This window comes from Dipodomys merriami, unplaced genomic scaffold (assembly GCF_024711535.1).
Source record: "Dipodomys merriami isolate MVZ:Mamm:240054 unplaced genomic scaffold, mDipMer1.0.p SCAF_2, whole genome shotgun sequence".
In the NCBI taxonomy this organism is placed as follows: domain Eukaryota; kingdom Metazoa; phylum Chordata; class Mammalia; order Rodentia; family Heteromyidae; genus Dipodomys; species Dipodomys merriami.
Genome location: NW_027203381.1, coordinates 117,036,952 through 117,055,709, shown reverse-complemented (window position 1 = coordinate 117,055,709; position 18,758 = coordinate 117,036,952). Strand labels below are relative to the sequence as shown.

Below are 18,758 nucleotides of genomic sequence, written 5' to 3'. Positions count from 1 at the left end.
GTTATAGCTGGGCGCTGGTGGCTCACACCTGTAATACTAGCTACTCAGGAGGCTGAGATCTGAGGATCACAGTTCAAAGCCAGCCCGGGCAGGAAAGTCCATGAGACTCTTTATCTCCACTAAACCACTAGAAAACTGGAAGTGGCGCTGTGGCTCAAGTGGTAGAGTGCTCGCCTGAGCTGAAGAGCTGAGGGACAGCACCCAAGCCCAGAATTCAAGCCCCACGACCAAAAAAAAAAAAATTATTGTTATTATAAAGGTAATATACAAAGGGGTTATAGTTACATAGGTCAGGTAAAGAGTGCATTTTTTGGATAATAGCACCCCTTCCCTTGCTCTCTCCTCCCTCCATATTCTTAACACAGTTACGTTATTAAAGACTCCTTTTCAGCCAGGCGCCGGTGGCTCACACCTGTAATCCTAGCTACTCAGGAGGCTGAGATTTGAGGATTGCAGTTCAAAGCCAGCTGGGGCAAGAAAAGTCTGTGAGACTTTTTTGGGGGGAGGAGGTCCAGTCGTAGGGGGCTGAACTCTGGGCCTGGGCACTGTCCCTCAGCTCTTCGGCTCAAGGCTAGCATTCTACCACTTAAGCCACAGCGCTACTTCCGGCTTTTTTCTTTTTGCTTATGGGGTGCTGAGGAATTGAACCCAGGGCCTCAGGCATGCAAGGCAAGCGCTCTACCACTGAGCTACCTTCCCAGCCCATGTCCATGAGACTCTTATCTCCAATAAACCATTCACAAAACTGGAAGTGGTACTGTGGCTCAAGTGGTAGAATGCTAGCTTTGAGCTAAAGAGCTGAGGGACAGCGCCCAGGCCCAGAGTTCAAGCCCCATGACTGACCAAAAAAAAAAAAAAAAAAAAAAAGACCCCTTTATATGATAGGGTTTACGAGTACCAGCAATTAGGATCTGAAATCTTTGGAGGCCCTTATACAGTATTCAGACTTCTACAATTATATATTAAAATACAGTGTATAATTTATCTCAAAATCAAAAACAGGCTGCAAAGGGTGTAACTATCATTGGGGAGGAGGGGAAGGAAATAGTATTTTCTTTATTTTCCTTTTTTTTTGCTGGTCCTGGGACTTGAACTCAGGGCCTGGGCTCTGTCTCTGAGCCTCCCTTTGCTCAATGTTAGCATTCTACCACTTGAGCCATAGCACCACTTTGAGCTTTTCTTTTTTTTTTTTTTTTTTCTGAATAGTTTACTGGAGATAAGAGTCTCACGGACTTTCCTGCCTGGGCTGCTTTGAACCGTGATCCTCAGATCTCAGCCTCCTACGAGTAGCTAGGATTACAGGTGTGAGCCACTGTTGCTGGACTATTTTCTTAAATCTGAAAATGAAAGCCTATGTGCTCAATGGCTAGATCATAACACGTGAGTCCTCCACACCTAGAGGTACCCACTGGGAATTTTCAGAGGAAGAGGAGACAAGGAGAAGACACTTTCTTGCTCACTCTCTCCTGTTTCCCTCTGTCACGCTACTCACCCACACACTTGTTCTTCCGTGTCTGTGGCTTTCCATGGTCCCATCCTTAGCATTGTAACCATGCCGACCTTCTTGTCTGAACACAGGGAGGAAACAGTAGGCCTCCCCCCACCCATCCCTGTGGCTTGAACTCAGCATCTTGTACTTTCCATGCCTCTCGCTTGCAAGAGCTTTTTTGTCCAGGCCTGGTGACCAGGACCTGCCCCACTGGTCTCCTTCACATCCTGCTCTCTCCTACCTCAGGAATAAGAGCACCTGCCCACCTCCTTTTCCCCTTCTCTCCCCCTTCAGGCCTCAGTTCCTTCAGGATAGCTTTACCTGTCCCCAAGATGAGTGTTAGTAACCCCGCCCTTCTCTGTAGCACCTCTCCAGCTGTCCCATCGCGTTTTGCCCATGTGTACAAACTGAATCAGGCCAGGGATTCTGTCTGTCCCATCACCTTGTCCCCAAGGCCTGTCTCCATACCTGGTCTACAGGAGAGATCCTGAAGTGCACACCTCAGGGATAAATGAACAGCCTGAGTGGCAAGACCAGTTAGAGCATCTTCTGGCACCAGGAGTCAGTGACTCCTGCCCCTACTTGCCCTGTGCCCCTCAATCATCCAGATTGGCTAGACTAGCACACACAGGGGCTCCAGCTTTGCCCCTGACCTTGTGAAGCAAAGCACGAGATTTTGAGCTTTGGATCAGAGCAGATCGGGACTTGGGTTCTAAAGCTCCTTGGTGTGCGGAGCCTTGGAAGAGGTCAACTGCATACCCGTGCTGCCTCACCTTTGGATAGAGAAACTGATCTCCATCATCTGAGAGAAACCTTGAGAATTCTCCGAGCCTGGTCTGTGGTCTCACTGCTGCTCCTTGAACTTTCTTTTCCAGCACCCCACTTCCACTTCAGTGCTCCAAAATCATCTGTGGACATTTTACTTCTCTGCACAGGGACTTGTCTGCTCCACCTTGGATAGAACCATGAGAAAGAAAAAAATGGAGGGATTCCCATCCAGAATTATCTGAAACATTCCATTTAAACTGTTCTAAAGGTACAATAAGAGAGGTATCAACTATGTGTCACATTTAATCATGTAAGGGTTTATCTATTTAGAATTATTCATATGGTGATCTTGTAAATAACCTTAAATTACTAGAAAGCTAACAGGACTAGGGGTTGGACCTCAACTGGTAGGGAATTTGCCTAGCAGAGATAAGACCCTGAGCTCAAATCCCAGTAGAGGAAAGAGAGAAAGAAAGGGGGGGAGAGAGAAAGGAAGGAAGATGGAAGAAAGGACGGAAGGAAGGAGGGAGGGAAGAAGGGAGGGAAGGAGGAAAGAAGAGCCAGGTGTTGTAGTTCTAGCTACTCAAGAGCTGAGATCTGAGGATCAGGGTTCAAGGCCAGCCTGGACAGGAAAGTCTGTGAGACTCTTATCTCCAATTTCAGAAAACTGTGATGCTGTAGCTTCAAGTGGTAGAGCACTAGCCTTGAGTGAAATAGCTCAGGGACAGTGCCCAGGCCCTGAGTTCAAGCCCCATGACTGATGAAAGAAAGAAATAAAGGAAGAAAGGAGGGAAGGAAGAAAGTGGGAGATAATAAGGGAGAGGTAACACTGTTCAAAGGGAAATGTACTCATTACATAACTCATGTAACTGCAACCCCTCTGTAGATCACCTTCACAATAAAAAAATTAAAAATAATTTTTAAAAGAAAGAAAAACAAGGAGGAAAGGAAGGAAAAAAAGGAAGGAAGGAAGGAAGGAAGGAAAGGGAGGGAGGAAGGAAGGGAGGAAGGAAGGAGAGGGAGGGAGGGAAGGAAGGAAAGAAGGAAGGAAGGAAGGAAGGAAATGAAATTAAAAAGCTATCACTGCTTCCTATTTTCAATTTTTGGTGACTCCTTTAAGGTTTATCTCCCAATATCATAAAGTTTATGACATTAGCCTGATTATGACTTCCTAGCAAATTCCCCTGGCCATCTCATGGGAAGATTAAATTTGATATCTTTGGAAGAAAGATGAACTGCTACAGGACAGAAGATAATTAGAAATAATGGCCTCTGGCCATGGAGGCACATGAATTAAGGGGCTGTCAAGTCAGGACAGAGATTCTATCAGTGATGTATCTGGCGTTTCACTCGACTACTAGTACAATTATGGGAAAAGTACCCGAGATGACCTGAGCAAATAGACAACTCCAGCCATTTGTCTAAGTGAAATTTTCAAGCAGCAACTCCAGACTTTGTTTTTCCATCACTGCTGAATGGCAGGATGGCAGAGAGTGATGACCTTTACTTAACCTTCAGGATAACTGTATGACTTCCTGGCCAAAATAAGTCTATATCTATTGACAATCCATTCTCAGGAGTTATAGAATGTTTAGTCTAAGTTGATGATATCTTTGCCTTTTTGAACTTGATTTTGCAAAATAAATCTTTTCCACAGTCTATATTGGATAATGGGGCTGGACCCACACCTCGGGGGCACATGGATAACAATTTAAAATGTAACTTTTATCTGTTTTATTTTGGTTGGAGATGTTTTCTTTCCATCCAAGCATTCATGTAAATGAATGCAGAGAAATAACCAGTTTTCATCTCTATCATCTTGCAGGCTACTTTCTTTCCTTGAGGTATGTAGAAAATGTTTATTGCTGTCAGCAACTCAATGGATAAGTGGTTACAAAACAAATCCTAAATCAAGCTCTGCTTGGAGACTTAACTCCTTCCTTCCTAAATATACCTGTTTAGTGATTTGTTCAAAGATCTGAAACCAATGGAATCAGATCAGATATCCAGGCCTTCAAAGGGAAGGGCTCCAGGGGAGCTAAATCCTCAAACTTGCCCTCGTTTTCACCTCCCAGGTTCACCCTTATCAGGACCTTCTTGTCACCAATAAGATTAGTGGTTGTTAAAGCAAGAGACTAAATCAGTTTTTTATGTGTTGGGTTAATCACGACAATGACTTGAGCCAAATAACTTCCTGATTGAAAGAGACCCTAGGAAGCCCTCAAGCACACATTTGCTGGGCAGAGGAAATGCTCAAAAATACTCTAGATGAAAACTCTGTATGAATTGGACTAAGGTTATTGCATGTGTATAGAATATTTATTTATGTATGTATTTATTTATTTATTTATTTATTATTTTGTCGATTGTGAGGCCTGAACTCTGGGCCTGGGCGCTGTCCCTCAGTTTTTCAGCTCAAGACGAGCACTCTACCACTTGAGCCACAGTGCCACTTCTGGTTTTTCTGACCGGTGTATTGGAGATAAGATTCTCTCGGACTTTCCTGTCCGGGCTGGCTTTGAACCAAAATCCTTAGATCGCAGCCTCCTGAGTAGCTAAGATGATAGACGTGAGCCACTGGCGCCCAGCTTGTTTAATTTTTTTATAAATATTGTAATAACAAATATTCTTACATAAAATTTCAATCTTTATCTCTGACTATATCCTTGGGAAACATTTTTAGAAAGATTTGGAGTATACAATTCCTAGAAACTATTAGTGACTGCCAAATTCTAGGAAAGTTGCATGAATTTTATACTCCAATAACTGTTAATTTGTCAGCAACAAATATTGATCACCTATTTAATACATATTTTACACTTTTGTGTGTGTGTTTGTGTGCACGTGCACATGTGTGCCAGCACTGGGACATAAACTTAGGGCTTAGCCTTTGTCCCTTAGCTATTTTACTCGAGGCTAGTGCTCTACCACTTGACCCACACCTCCACTTTTGGCTTTCTAGTGGTTAATTGGAGTCTCATGGACTTTGCTACCCAATGTGGCTTTAAACTGTGATCCTCAGATTTCAGCCTCCTTAAAAGCTAGGATTACAGGTGGGAGCCACAGGTGCCAGCTCACATTTTATACTTTGGTCAAGAGAGTGATAGTATTACATGAACATTTTCAAAATAATGAAGTACGTTCAGAGAACTTAGGAAATATGGTTTGGATAGCTGACAGGTCATTACTTTTTTTTCTCAGAAATTTACTTAGACTTATTTAACAAGGAAATGTATGTTATACACTGCTTCTTGAAGACCTAGGTGCAGATATTCCCCCCTCCCCTGCTTTTTTATACATGACAAACTTTCTTTTTTTTTTTTTTTTTGGGTCCGGTCGTGGGGCCTGAACTCTGGGCCTGGGCGCTGTCCCTCAGCTCTTCAGCTCAAGGCTAGCGCTCTACCACTTGAGCCATAGCGCCACTTCCAGCTTTTTTCATTTTTTGCTTATGTGGTGCTGAGGAATCGAACCCAGGGCCTCAGGCATGCAAGGCAAGCGCTCTACCACTGAGCCACCTTCCCAGCCCCACATGACAAACTTTCAAACTCATTGAAAAAATTCCCTTCACCTACAAAGAAATTCATTTGAAAGAATAAAAATTGTTGCAAAACTGACTCAATTTTAACTCTTTTTTTTTTTTTTTTTTTTTTTTTTTTGGGTCCGGTCGTGGGGCCTGAACTCTGGGCCTGGGCACTGTCCCTCAGCTCTTCAGCTCAAGGCTAGTGCTCTACCACTTGAGCCACAGCGCCACTTCCGGCTTTTTTCTTTTTGCTTATGTGGTGCTAAGGAATCGAACCCAGGGCCTCGAGCATGCAAGGCAAGCGCTCTACCACTGAGCCACCTTCCCAGCCCTCAATTTTAACTCTTGACAAAGTCATCATTTGTACATGATTTGCAGTAACTCTCAATAATACATAACGGGCTGGGAAGGTTTCTCAGTGGTAGAGCACTTGCCTTGCATGCATGAGGCCCTGAGTTCGATTCCTCAGCAACACATTAGCAAAAGTAAAAAGCCAGAAGTGGCACTGTGGCTCAAGTGGTAGAGTGCTAGTAGCCTTGAGCTGAAGAGCTGAGGGACAGTGCCCAGGCCCAGAGGTCAGGCCCCACGACCGGACCCAAAAAAAATAATAATAATACATAAAGACCTTAGTAACAGTTTATGTGTTATAATTCACATAACATCTATGTTAACACATAACATGTGTTCTGTAATGAAGCATGATTGCTGTTGAAGAGCCATAAGAGTCCATCAGGCAGCTCAGGGCAGAAAGGCAGCTGGATTTCAAGATGCAGAGGAGCCAGGAGCGTTCAGAAATCCAGAAACTAGCAGGAACCAGGAGCTAGCAGGAACTGGGAAGTAGAAGGAGCCAGGAGTAGTGGGAGCCAGAAGCTAGCTGAACCCAGGAGCTAGCAGAACACTTGGTGCTTCTCTTGTTCTTCTGACCACCTCTGTTTCATTCATGTCATTTTGCAGATCAACCTTCTCCAGTTCCCCAATTCTCATAGCCAATGTATCCTTCTACCCACACCAGCTCCTCCGGACCCAGCCCTGTTCTCAGATGAGCTTCCCTTGTGAACTGGAGGTGAGTGTCCAAAAAAGATAGAACTCATAGGAGCATATGTTGCCAAACAGTCTCCAAAGGGTGAGTGATATTTGCGAGACATCACACTCCAGTAGCTTTGTGACTGATCCTTGATTGTCCTGCCTGCCACAGTGTTTGTTTTAGTCAATTCTAAAGAAGAATGAATATGTTTATACTCAGGAAAATTCCACATCCAGGTATGTAGACACAGAGACCACTTCAAGTAGCTTTTGAGGTGTTTAGCAAAATAAGATTATTTGTATGAAAACTGAGCACCCAATGACCCAGAAACCACCCTTCGATGTGTGCGCACCAGACGCATCCACATCCTTGTACAAAAGACATACCAAAAAATTCTGTGAACATCATTATAATAACCACAAGATCTGGAAAAAGTCCAAATGTCAATCCACAATGTTAACATTAATATATTCCCACAATAGAATACCACATAACAGTAATAGGCTCATACGTACACAGTGCCAAGTAAAAGAAACAAAACACTGACGGGACACCAGTGGCTCATGCCTGTAATCCCAGTTGCTCAGAGATCTCAAGATTGAAGTTTTGAAGCCAGCCTAAGTAGACTGGGAGACTCATCTCCAATTAACCATCAAAAATCAGAATCCAAGGGTGGCTCAAGTGGTAAAGCACCAGCCTTGCGCACAAAAGATAAGCAAGAACGCAAATTCCTTTCAAGCTCCAGTACTGGCGCGCGTGCGTATACACACACACACACACACACACACACACACACACACACGAACATATACTGTATGATTGATAGCATTTACATATGATTCAAAATTGGGAAAAATGAACTTTTGGTACTAGAAGTCTTAACAGTAGTTAACTGGGAAGACACTAAGTACAGTATCTGCTGGTAATTTTGGAAGGGTATTATCTTGTAAAAATTATCAAGCATTTACGATTTGCCCTATTTTCCATACCTGTTGTTATAGATAAGAGTTGTATTTTAAAATATTGTTTAATAATCTATATAGTAACCAAAACTATTGCAATGAACAGTATATTGTTGCAGAAAACTATATAAAACCACCACATGCTGGGCGCCGGTGGCCCATGCATGTAAACCCTAGCTACTCAGGAGGCTGAGATCTGAGGATCATGGTTCAAAGCCAGCCTGGGCAGGAAAGTCCATGAGACTCTTATCTCCAATAAACCACTAGAAAACCAGAAGTGACATTGTGGCTTAAGTGGTAGAGTACTCGCCTTGAACTGAAGAGCTGAGGGATAGCGCCCAAGCTCAGAGTTCAAACCCCACAACCGACAAAAAAAAAAAAATATATAAAATAAAAACCACCACATGCGTGATCTAAGTGAAACATCCAAATGATGATCGTGGTAATCATTATTATTTAGCATTGATGAAATCTAGTATCCTACAGATTAAAACTAACAAATTTGGGTACTGGCCCTGTTGTTTGCCAACCTAATCTTGGAGTTTAGAGAAAGATCTGGTGCAAAAATGGCTTTGAGTCTGGGCAGTTGGTCTTCTCTTCATGTTTTACGTTGGGATTGAATTTGTTATCCTAAAGTACACCTGCATCATGTGGCTCAGAGATCAAGGCAAGTCTGCAGGATTAAAGATCTTGATGAATAAATCGGGGAGAGATGTCAGGGGGAAAACTGAAGATTTTTCTTTTTGTTTTTGTTTTTTGCCAGTCATGGGGCCTGAACTCTGGGTCTGAGCGCTGTCCCTCAGCTCTTCAGCTCAAGGCTAGTGCTCTACCACTGGAGCCACAGCGCCACTTCCGGCTTTTTCTGTTTATGTGGTGCTGAGGAATCGAACCCAGGGCCTCATGCTCTCAAGGCATGCACTCTACCACTGAGCCACCTTCCCAACCCCTGAAGATTTTTCTTTAGAACTGTGTCCTTTGGTTACTTTTCAATATTTGCATTTTGTCATGCCAAAGAAAGTATCCAGTAGTGGCTCACAGGCTAAAGAAAAAGAAACTACTTTTGGGTTTGAGTTTGTGTGTTTGTGTGTGTGTGTGTGTGTGTGTGTGTGTGTGTGTGTGTGTGTGTGTGTGTGCATGTGCATGCATGCACAGTTACTAAGACTTGAACTAAACTTGAATCTAAAATGAATTTAAAACAAAATCAAGTAGTGGTTATAGAGGTGGAGGTAGAAGGAATGGTAAGACCATAGTCCAAGAATACAAAGCCTCAGAATTGAGGAATCGGGTTTTTGTGTCAGTACTAGGTCTTGATTCAGGGTTTGGACACTGTCCCTTAGTTTTTCCACTCAAGGCTGGAGCTTTACCACTTGAGCTACACCTCCACTTCTGGCTTTTTAGTGGCTAATTGGGGATAAGAGTCTCACAGACTTTACTGCATGGGCCATCTTCAAACCATGATCCTCAGAATTTAACTTCCTGAGTAGTCAGGATTACAGGTGTAAACCACTGGTGCTTGCCTTGTGGACTGGAAGTTTTAAAGATTGACTGTACAGCATATGGTTACTAGTAGTATATTATATATCTTGAAATTGTAAAGAAAAGAAGTTTAAGAGTTCTTACCACAAAATGTTACAAGTATTTGAGACAAGGGATATGTTCATTAAGCTTATTTAGTTATTCTAGATTGGATACACAAATTGCAGCATTACTTTGTATGCCATAAATACATACAACTACAATTTGTCTACTTACAATAAAAATTTAAGTAAGTAAAATTGTAACCACTCAGGTAAGTGTAAATCACTGTGTTTCTGTGGCTTTAGCTTGCATTTCTTTTTCATTCATTTGTTCAGTTTGTGGTGTGTGTGTGTGTGTGTGTGTGTGTGTGTGTGTGTGTGTGTGTGTGGTGTAAATAGAAGATAGAAGATGGCCTGCTCTGGCCTTCTATCACAGTGATAAAACACCTGAGGAAACAAGGGAGGAAAGGTTCCTTTTTGGCTAAAAGTTTCAGTGTTTCAACTCATCACTGGCACACTGGAGAAGGTGGTGGAACAGAGCAGCTGACTTCATAGAGGCCAGGAAGTGGAGAGAGACAGAGACAGAGAGACAGAGAGAGAGGGAAGGAGGAAGAGAGGGAGAGGAACAAGGGGAAGGTGAAGAAGAAGATGAAGAAGGAAGGGGGAAGGGACTAGTTAGCGTTTGCCTTTTGCTTTTTATAGTCCACATGAGACCCTGTCTGTGGGGTGTTGCTGCCCATATCATCAGGTCTTTTCCCTTAATTTTCTTTTTTTTTGGGGGGGTCCGGTCGTGGGGCCTGAACTCTGGGCCTGGGCGCTCTCCTTCAGCTCTTCAGCTCAAGGCTAGTGTTCTACCACTTGAGCCACAGCGCCACTTCTGGCTTTTTTCTTTTTGCTTATGTGGTGCTGAGAATCGAACCCAGGGCCTCAGGCATGTAAGGCAAGCGCTCTACCACTGAGCCACCTTCCCAGCCCTCCCTTAATTTTCTTTGGAAACTCTCTTATGCATAGGGGCATGTGTGTGTACACACTCTCTCTCTCTCACACACACGCACACACAATATTAGTCTCCTAGGCACTTCTCAATCCAATCAAATTGTACTTCAAGTCTTCTTCACAATACCTTGTTGGTGGGAATGCAGAGTGATGTGGCTACTTGGCCATGTATGGCTGGATTATAGGGAAGATCTATGTTTAGTTTTCGTTTCTTGAATTGAAGGCATTCCACAAACATCGAAGTGCTTTGTGATCCAGAAGTCTCATGGGAAAAGACTCGTGTGTGTGTGTGTGTGTGTGTGTGTGTGTGTGTGTGTGTGTGTATGTGGTGTGTAATAATGTGAAACCTGGCTAAGTATAACCATTAGTGGAATGATTGCTTTGATTGCATTTTAAAAGATTTTGGAGAAGAGGTGTGGAGATAGCACTTTTTTTTTTGCGGGGGGGGGGGGGGGGGAGGTCTGGTCATGGGGCCTGAACTCTGGGCCTGGGCGCTGTCCCTCAGCTCTTCAGCTCAAGGCTAGCGCTCTACCACTTGAGCCACAGCGCCACTTCCGGCTTTTTTCTTTTTGCTTATGTGGTGCTAAGGAATAGAACCCAGGGCCTCAGGCATGCAAGGCAAGCGTTCTACCACTGAGCTACCTTCCCATCCCGAGATAGCACATTTTGAACTCATTTCAGCATCATCAGACAACCCTAACTACTCAGAAGGCTGTGATCTGAGGATTACAGTTTGAGGCCACCCCAGGCAGACAAGATTCTTCTCTCCAATTAACTAGTATCTATCTATCTATATCTATATACATGTGTGTATATGCATGTACACACTTATATACATACATATAACATACATATACATTATATGTATTATATAAACATATACATATATGCATACGCATATACTTAAATAATTTTCTTTTCATCAAGGTATTGTACAGAGGGCTTGCCATGTCATAGTCAGGCAACGAGTACATTTCTGCTTTTGGAAAATGTCACTCCTTCCTTCGCTTTCCTCATTTGCCTCTCCCATCCCTGGCCGCAAGTTAGTTACATAGGTCATTTTTTGTAGTATATACTCAATAGCCTGATTGCATTTCTTCACCCTTCCTCTTTCCGAACCCTCCTTTATACTCCCTAAAAGAAAAACACCACCACCACCAACAATAACAACAAATAACCTGTCTTCATTCCCTAGAGTTCATTTCAATAAGTAGTAGTTTAAATGTTCAGAGAAGTTACACCTTTGGGTTTCTCCCCTAAGGGTTATCCTCCTTTAGTCTGACTGTGTGTGCATGCCTGGAGTCCTGTATATTTATCATGTCCTGGTGTACTTTAGCTCTAGCTTCCACACATGAGAGAAAACAAGTGCGTTTGTCTCTTTGAGCATGGCTTACCTCCCTCAGCCTGACTTGTTCACGGGCCATCCATTTCCCTGCAGATGGCATAATCTTTCTAATGGGTGAATAAAATTCCACTGTGTATATATGTCACATTACTGATCTCCTCATCTGTTGTAGGGCATCTGGGCTGTTCCTATAGCTTGGCTATTGTGAATAGTGCAGCCATGAACATGGATGTGCAAGTGTCTTTGTGGTATCCTCACTTGGCAATGATCTGGGCAGATGCCTAAAAGTCGTATGGCTGGATCATAGGGAAGATCTATGTTTAGTTTTCCTTTCTTGAGGAACCTCCAAACTGCCTTCAGAGTTGTACTAGTTTATATTTCCACCAACGGTGCGACGTAGGGTTCCTTTCCCCCATCCCCACCAGCATTTCTTATTGTTTGAATTGAATATGATGTTGGCCAGTCTAACTGGGGTGAGATGGAATCTCACAGATGTTTTGATTTGCATTTCCTTAATGGCCATGGATATTGAGCATTTCCTCATGTGTCTCTTTGACATTCTTCTTCTGAGAAGTCTCTCCTCAGCTCCTTTGCCCATTAATGGATTGGTTTATTAGTTTGGGGTGGGGTGTTAATTTTTTGAGCTCCTTATATATTTTGGATATCAAGCCTTTGTCAGATGCATTGCTGGTGAAGATTTTCCCCCAGTCTGTTGGCTGTCTTTCTACTTTAGTAACTATGTCCTTTATTGTGCAGAAACTTTGTAGTTTGATATAATCCCACTTGACATATATATGTTTAAGAAAATAGCCTGGCGCCTAATGACTGACAAAGAAAAAAAAAATCAACAAAAAGGAAAAAACATATATCTTTAAGAAAATATGTATGTTTAAGAATGTGTGTGTGTGTGTATGTGTGTGTGTGTGTGTGTGTGTGTGTGTGTGTGTGTGTAATAACTAATTATAAAGCTGGGCTCTGGTGGCTCATGCCTGTAATCCTAGCTACTCAGGAGGCTGAGATCTGAGGCTCGAAGTTCAGAGCCAGCCCAGGTAAGAAAGTCTGTGAGACTTCAATAAACTACTAGAAAACCGGACCTGGCGCTGTGGCTCAAGTGGTAGAGTGCTAGCCTTGAGCTGAAGAATTGAGGGACAGTGCTCAGACCTAGAGTTCAAGCCCCACAACTGACAAAAAAGAAAAAGAAAAAAGAACTAAGTATAAAAATGAAAAGCCGGGTGTTAGTGGCTCATGCCTGTAATCCTAGCTACTCAGAAGGCTGAGAGCTAAGGATCATAGCTCAAAGCCAGCCCAGGGAAGGAAAGTCTAAGAGACTCTCATCTCAAGTAACCACCAGAAAACCAGAATTGGCACGCTGTGGCTCAAGTGGTAGAGTGCTAGCCTTGAGCTGAAGAGCTCAGAGACAGTGCCCAGGCCCAGAGTTCAAGTCCCACAAGAGAAAAAAAAAAAAAACTACTCCCGAAAAAAATTAAAAGAGGAAGTCATTGAACTTGATTGTCTTTTAACATAAAAAGACAGTTATCAAACATTCTTTCATAGAAAATGTTTATTCCAAGTAAAAATTCACATAACAGATTACATGTAAGAAGACAACTACGGGCAAGATAAGTCAAAAACTTAATGTATATTCTTGTTTTATTATCAAAATGTAAAAGCCAGTTTTATATCAAACACTGTAGCTGACAACTGTGTCATTCCATTCTGGTAATAAGCCCAGAGTCACCTCTGTGACCCACACACTCTCACACACAGCTGGACAAGTGCCACAAACATTCCTACACAAAGTTATTCCTCAAAATAATATCATTACTCTTACGTAAATTATTCAGCATTGTAATTTTTTCCTAAGTAAAAAAACTCATAATGCTACTAAAGCACCACCAGTGCTAGTGGTTTACACCTGAAATCCTAGTTACCTAGGAGGCTAAAGTCTGGAGGATTGAGGTTTGATGCCAGCTTAGGTAGAAAAGTCCTCAAGACCCCATCTCCAAAACAACCATCAAAGCTAGGCACTGGAGGCTCACCCCTGTAATCCTAGCTACTCAGGAGGCTGAGATCTGAAGACTTGTTCAAAATCTGGGTAGGCAAGTTCATGAAAAATGTCCAATCACCTACCAAAATACTGGAAATAGAAGTAGTAAAGCTGTGGACTTGAGCAAAAAATGCTTTGGGTTAGTGCCCAGGCCCTGAGTTCAAACACACACACACACACACACACACACACAAACACACACACACACACACACACACACACACACACACACCAAACAGCAAGGCTGGGGGTATGGCTCAAATGGTAGAGTATCATCTGAGCAAGTACAAGGCCCTGAGTTTAAATTCTAGTTTGATGTACTTAATCCCATTTGAATATATATATATATATAATTTTAAGAGCTACGTATAAAAGCTCCTAAAAAAAATCAGCCCTTGTATATTACTTTAACAAAAGCCAGAGTATCTAAGTCCTGCATCTCAGTCCAGGGAGAGGCAAAGTGGGTAACGAATGTCTAGAGGAATCTTTTGTCACCTGATCAGCAGAAGGACTCAGCTCAAGGAGGTTTGCAAGTCACCCCTCCTGCTAAAGGCCTGTGTTGACACAAACCTCTTTGTCCAGCACCTTTCTCAGAGGTACGCATGAGTGCACTAAAAAGAACCACGAGAGAAGAAAAAGTAAAAGCTGAGTTCTTGCCATAGCTAGCCCACCCAAGCGAGGAAGTCTGGTAGGGGTGCAGCCACAGACCAAGCCCCACATGGGCTGGCCTAGCAGAGAGAGGCCCCACTGTCTGGGAAAGGAATATCCTCTGTAGAGCCACTGTGTGTGTGTGTGTGTGTGCGCGTGTGCGCGTGCGTGCGGAGGGGGAGGGAGGGGAGCTGGCTGCCCCTCTCTCCTGCTGGGTTCATCTGCCCGCTCTGCTCTCTGCCCCTGAGCTGTTTTCCTGGAGATTGTCCACCTCCTGGCACTGATGATCCAAAGGCTGGGTTTCCTTCCCTGGCTGATCCTCATCTGAATCTGACTCAGATTCAGACTCATCGTTGTAGAAGTGGATGGTGGCTTGCACTGGGAAGCTGGCCAGCACTCTTTCGCCAGAGCTCTGCAGGTATTCTTGACGCTTTGAAATGGGTAAGTAAAGCCTGATATTTAAAACAAGCAGACAACATCATCAATCAACCTGAGCACTGTCCAGAACTCCTAGTAGAGCTGCCTGTTCCCTAGGAGTTCCTCTTCCCAGCTCATTTCCCCGTTTTCCCCCAATCTACTGAGCTATGTGTTTAAGACACTGGAGCCAGGCTCTAGTGGCTCAACACCTGTAACCCTAGCTATTCAGGAGGCTGAGATCTTAGGATCGTGGTTCAAAGCCAGCCTGGGCAAGAAAGTCTATGAGGCTCTTATCTCTAATTGACCAGCAAAATGCCAGGAGCGGAGCTGTGGCTCAACTGGTAAAGTACCAGCATGGCTTGAAAAAGCAAGTGAAAGCACAGGGCCTGAGTTCAAGCACAAAAAAAAATACATACATACATACATACATACATACATACATACATACATACATACATATATATAGTATCGGAGAATGTAATTATTTTTCACCCTGTTGAAAATGTATAAGTTAAGTACAGTTATATCAAAAGGAAATACATACTTCTTCTTGAGAAATTACATATTACCTTACAGGATGCTGAAATCCAAAGGCTCCCTTTGATCCCAAAGTTTGTGGCTCACCCCCGGGTTCCTGCTGTGAAGTACATACAAACAGTATCAGTTAGAGATCTGCTCAAAGTACCATCTTGATTTTTGTGTGTGTGCTGGCATTGGGGCTTGAGCTCAGGACCTGGCTACAATCCTTTAACTCATTTGCTCAAGGTCACTTTCAGCTTTTAGGTGGTTAATTGGAGATAAGTCTCACAGACTTTCTTGCCTAGGCTGGCTTGAAATCACAATCCTCAAATCTCAACCTCCTGAGTTGCTAGGATTACAGATGAGAGCTACTGCCTGGCCCAAAAGGTCTTTATTGTCCTTTTCTCACTGAGGAAAGTGTCTCAGTGGTCCCATTTTGGTGCTTAAACAGAATAAAAATGTATACAAATTGGTCACTATGTTTAAGGGATGTGTTTTCTTAGGGTGCAAACTGTAGATTCCAGCAGATAGGCTTCTGGCCTAAAGCCTGCAGATTCATCCCCAGGAGTAGGGGTACCAAGTGGGAAACAGCCTTACTCAGGCTAAAAGGCCTTTGGTCCTCAGATTTAGAGCTGGTTGTAATTTTGATCTGCTTGCCCCAAGTCCTGGTACAAGTCACCTCCATTCTCAATAGAATTTGTGGAGCCTCGGAATTCTCCAGCTTTGTCAGGAGAGGGCGCCATTGAGCAATTAGTTTTTCTAGGTACTGGGAATTGAGCTGTACTGGCTGAGTTGACTAGCTGAGCGCTGGAAAGACCTGACAGCAGGTGGATGGGACAGAGCTCTAAACACCCCATGGAATTTAAATTTGAATGCAAAAGAAGGAATTGTTTTCCGTTACTTAGATGTTGAGTTGTAGCTCAAGTAGTAGAGTGCCAGCCTTGAGCAAAAAAGCTAAGAGACAGTGAGATAGTGCCCAGGCTCTGAGTTCAAACCTCAGTACTGGCATATACATTAAAAAAGTAAATAATAGCAGCTGAATTAAAACACACAATATTTAGGTTAGTTGGGTAAAGTAGTCTAAATGTAAAATATAGTGGATATCTACTTTCCCACAACCCAGTTTTCTCACCATAATACAAACAACTGCAGATTAGTCCATACACAACATGTGTTACATAAATACACCATGCTTCCTATCCAGAATAACTTCAGTGTGTAAGTCATTAATTTAGGGCCCAGCACTGGTGGCTCATGAGTGGCTACTCAAGAGGCTGAGATCTGAGGGTCACAGTTTGAAGCAGTCTGAGCAGGAAAGTCCATGAGATTTGTATCCTATTAACCACCAAATATAAAGCCAGAAGTGGAGCTGAGGGACAGTGCTCAGGCTTTGAGTTCAAGCCCCAGTACTGGTGCATGTGCATGTGTGCATCTGTGTGTGTGTGTGTATGCGCGCACACATCACCAGTCTGTATTTAAAACCATACCAAATGCAAGTAAGACATGACTTCAATAAGTATAAAAGCAATTAACTTTCCAATGCAGGGTAGAAAAAGAATCAAAATGGCAATTCATCTTTGCCCACAAAAGCCCTCAGCTTGAGTGTATTTGCTCAGACAACATCAGTTATCCCAGGAGTGCTTGCTGACAGGGTCAAAAGTACTTCAGAAAGGGCCCAGTGGCAGGTGGGGACTTTTAACTGCACTTCTGGGCACTTCAGAGGAGGCTCTGTCCTTATTTGCACGGTGGCACCAGTCGGCTGCTAATGGTGCACTCAGCTTTCCTCTAAGGGGACAGACGTCCCCCTCCCCTCCCCATCTGCTGGTTATCAAGAAAACCCAACTTGAAGCAATTTCCCTACAATGAGCATGGCCCAGCGATGAGACTCTGGCTCACTCACTGTGTGAGTTCTACCTCCCAGACCTGGAGAGCTTCTGGGTTAGGTGGGCAAGCCAAGGACAGAGGGAGGAGGCTTTCCCTGCCCCTTTCGTTTAGAGATGGTGCCACTCGCTGGTTTGCCTGGTTTAAGTATTAGCCCCCAGACTTCACCTTACCCGACCTCTGGTTCTGGCCAGCTCCGCATCTGTGGGTGTCAGCATCCAGGGTCTCCAAGGAGCGGGGCTGGAACTGGAGGGCAAAGTCCAGGACAGGGTCAGCTCTGGGTATTTCTGCGGCCTTTCTAGGGCTCTCAGTGCATCATTCTCCAGCCTGGTGTCTGTCTGTCTGGGAGCACCCGGCCTGCTCCCTCCTGACCTCTGCCTGTGGCTGATGGACCAGAGCCGGGTTTCCACCACGATTCTCAGTCCTCAGACTTTGAAGAGAAAGTCCCAACTTGGGTACCCGGGTGGCAGATCTGAGCATCACCCACTCGGGGCTGAATTCTCAGGCGGGGTTTTCTACTGCGCCTGGAGACTTCGTTGCTGGTTTGGGGCCCGGGTCACCTCGCTCGCTGAAGGGGAGCTGGAGGCCTGCGGGCCGTCCCGCCCTTCCCGACCCCCCCCCAAGTCAATGTCCTTATCCTCTACTTCCCGAACAAAGGGCAGAGGTAACTGTCACCTCCTGCAGCCGAGGCCCGAGCCTCTTCCTTGGCGGTTTCCTCGCCAGGTACCCCACCGGCCTCTCTGCCCTTCGGGACCCGTCTGTCTGTCGGTCTGTCTGTCTGGCCGTGGCCCTCGTGGCGGGGAGGGGGCGCGGTACCCCAGCATCCCGCTTCCCTCACCAGCTCGGTGCGCGGCCCCCCTCCCCTCTCCTCCCCTCCTCCGCGGACGGCCTCACCTCTCCGGCCGGTGCGGCGGCGGGGACCCGCGGGGGCCGTCGGCGGGGCAGTGGCAGGGGCGTCCCCGCGCCTCCGGGGCTCCGGCAGCCGCCTCGGGCCCCATGGTGCCCGCGGAGCCCGCGCGCTCCAGCGGGGCCAGCGGAGCCAGCGGTGCCGCCCGCGCCCGCGCTCCTCTCCCCGCCGCCGCCAGGTTTAGAGCCGGGGGTGGGGCGGGAAGCTGGGGGGGGCGGACGGGGGAGGGCGCGGGAGGAGAGCGAGGAAGCCGGGGACGGGGTGGGGACGGGGAAGGCGGTAGGAAGGGCAGGGCGGGCCCGGCGCGGGTGAGGAGTGGGGTCGGGGCGGGGTCAGGGCGGGTGTGCGGGAGGGGGGGTACGGAGGGTTCGGGTGCGGAGGGGACCCCAGGGAACGAGGGAGCTCGGGGAGGGACCGGAAGCCTGGAGGGGAGGGAGTGGGCCGAGGTCCTCGGGGCGCGTCCGCCTGGGGCCTCCTCGCCCGGACCCGGACGGGACGGGAGGAGCCCCCGACGGTCCCCTCCGCGGCCCCCGGCCGGCCCGGGGTTCTGCTGGCGCTCGGTGCCCGGAGCCTCTCCACCCCCGGGGCGGTGGCCGATCTGGGGGCGGCTCCTGAGGCACCCCCGGGGCGGGGAGGCTGGACGGGGCTGGCGGGCGGCGGGATGCCCGCACCCCCGGCCTCCCGGGCCTCCCCACCGTGGGCAGCGCCTGCCAGTGAG

The 18,758-nt window shown here is 45.7% G+C and overlaps 1 protein-coding gene across 1 annotated transcript; it reads right to left on the bottom strand.

Annotated features, from left to right (window-relative positions):
- Positions 1-13,206: 13,206 nt before the first annotated feature.
- Ripply3 (ripply transcriptional repressor 3) lies at positions 13,207-18,208 on the bottom strand. Its single transcript, XM_070028821.1, has 4 exons — positions 18,028-18,208; positions 17,307-17,379; positions 15,303-15,370; positions 13,207-14,768 (listed from the first exon to the last, which is right to left on the bottom strand). The coding sequence occupies exons 1-4, from the start codon at positions 18,129-18,131 to the stop codon at positions 14,534-14,536; spliced, it is 480 nt and encodes a 159-aa protein (XP_069884922.1). The 5' UTR covers positions 18,132-18,208; the 3' UTR covers positions 13,207-14,533.
- Positions 18,209-18,758: the final 550 nt, after the last annotated feature.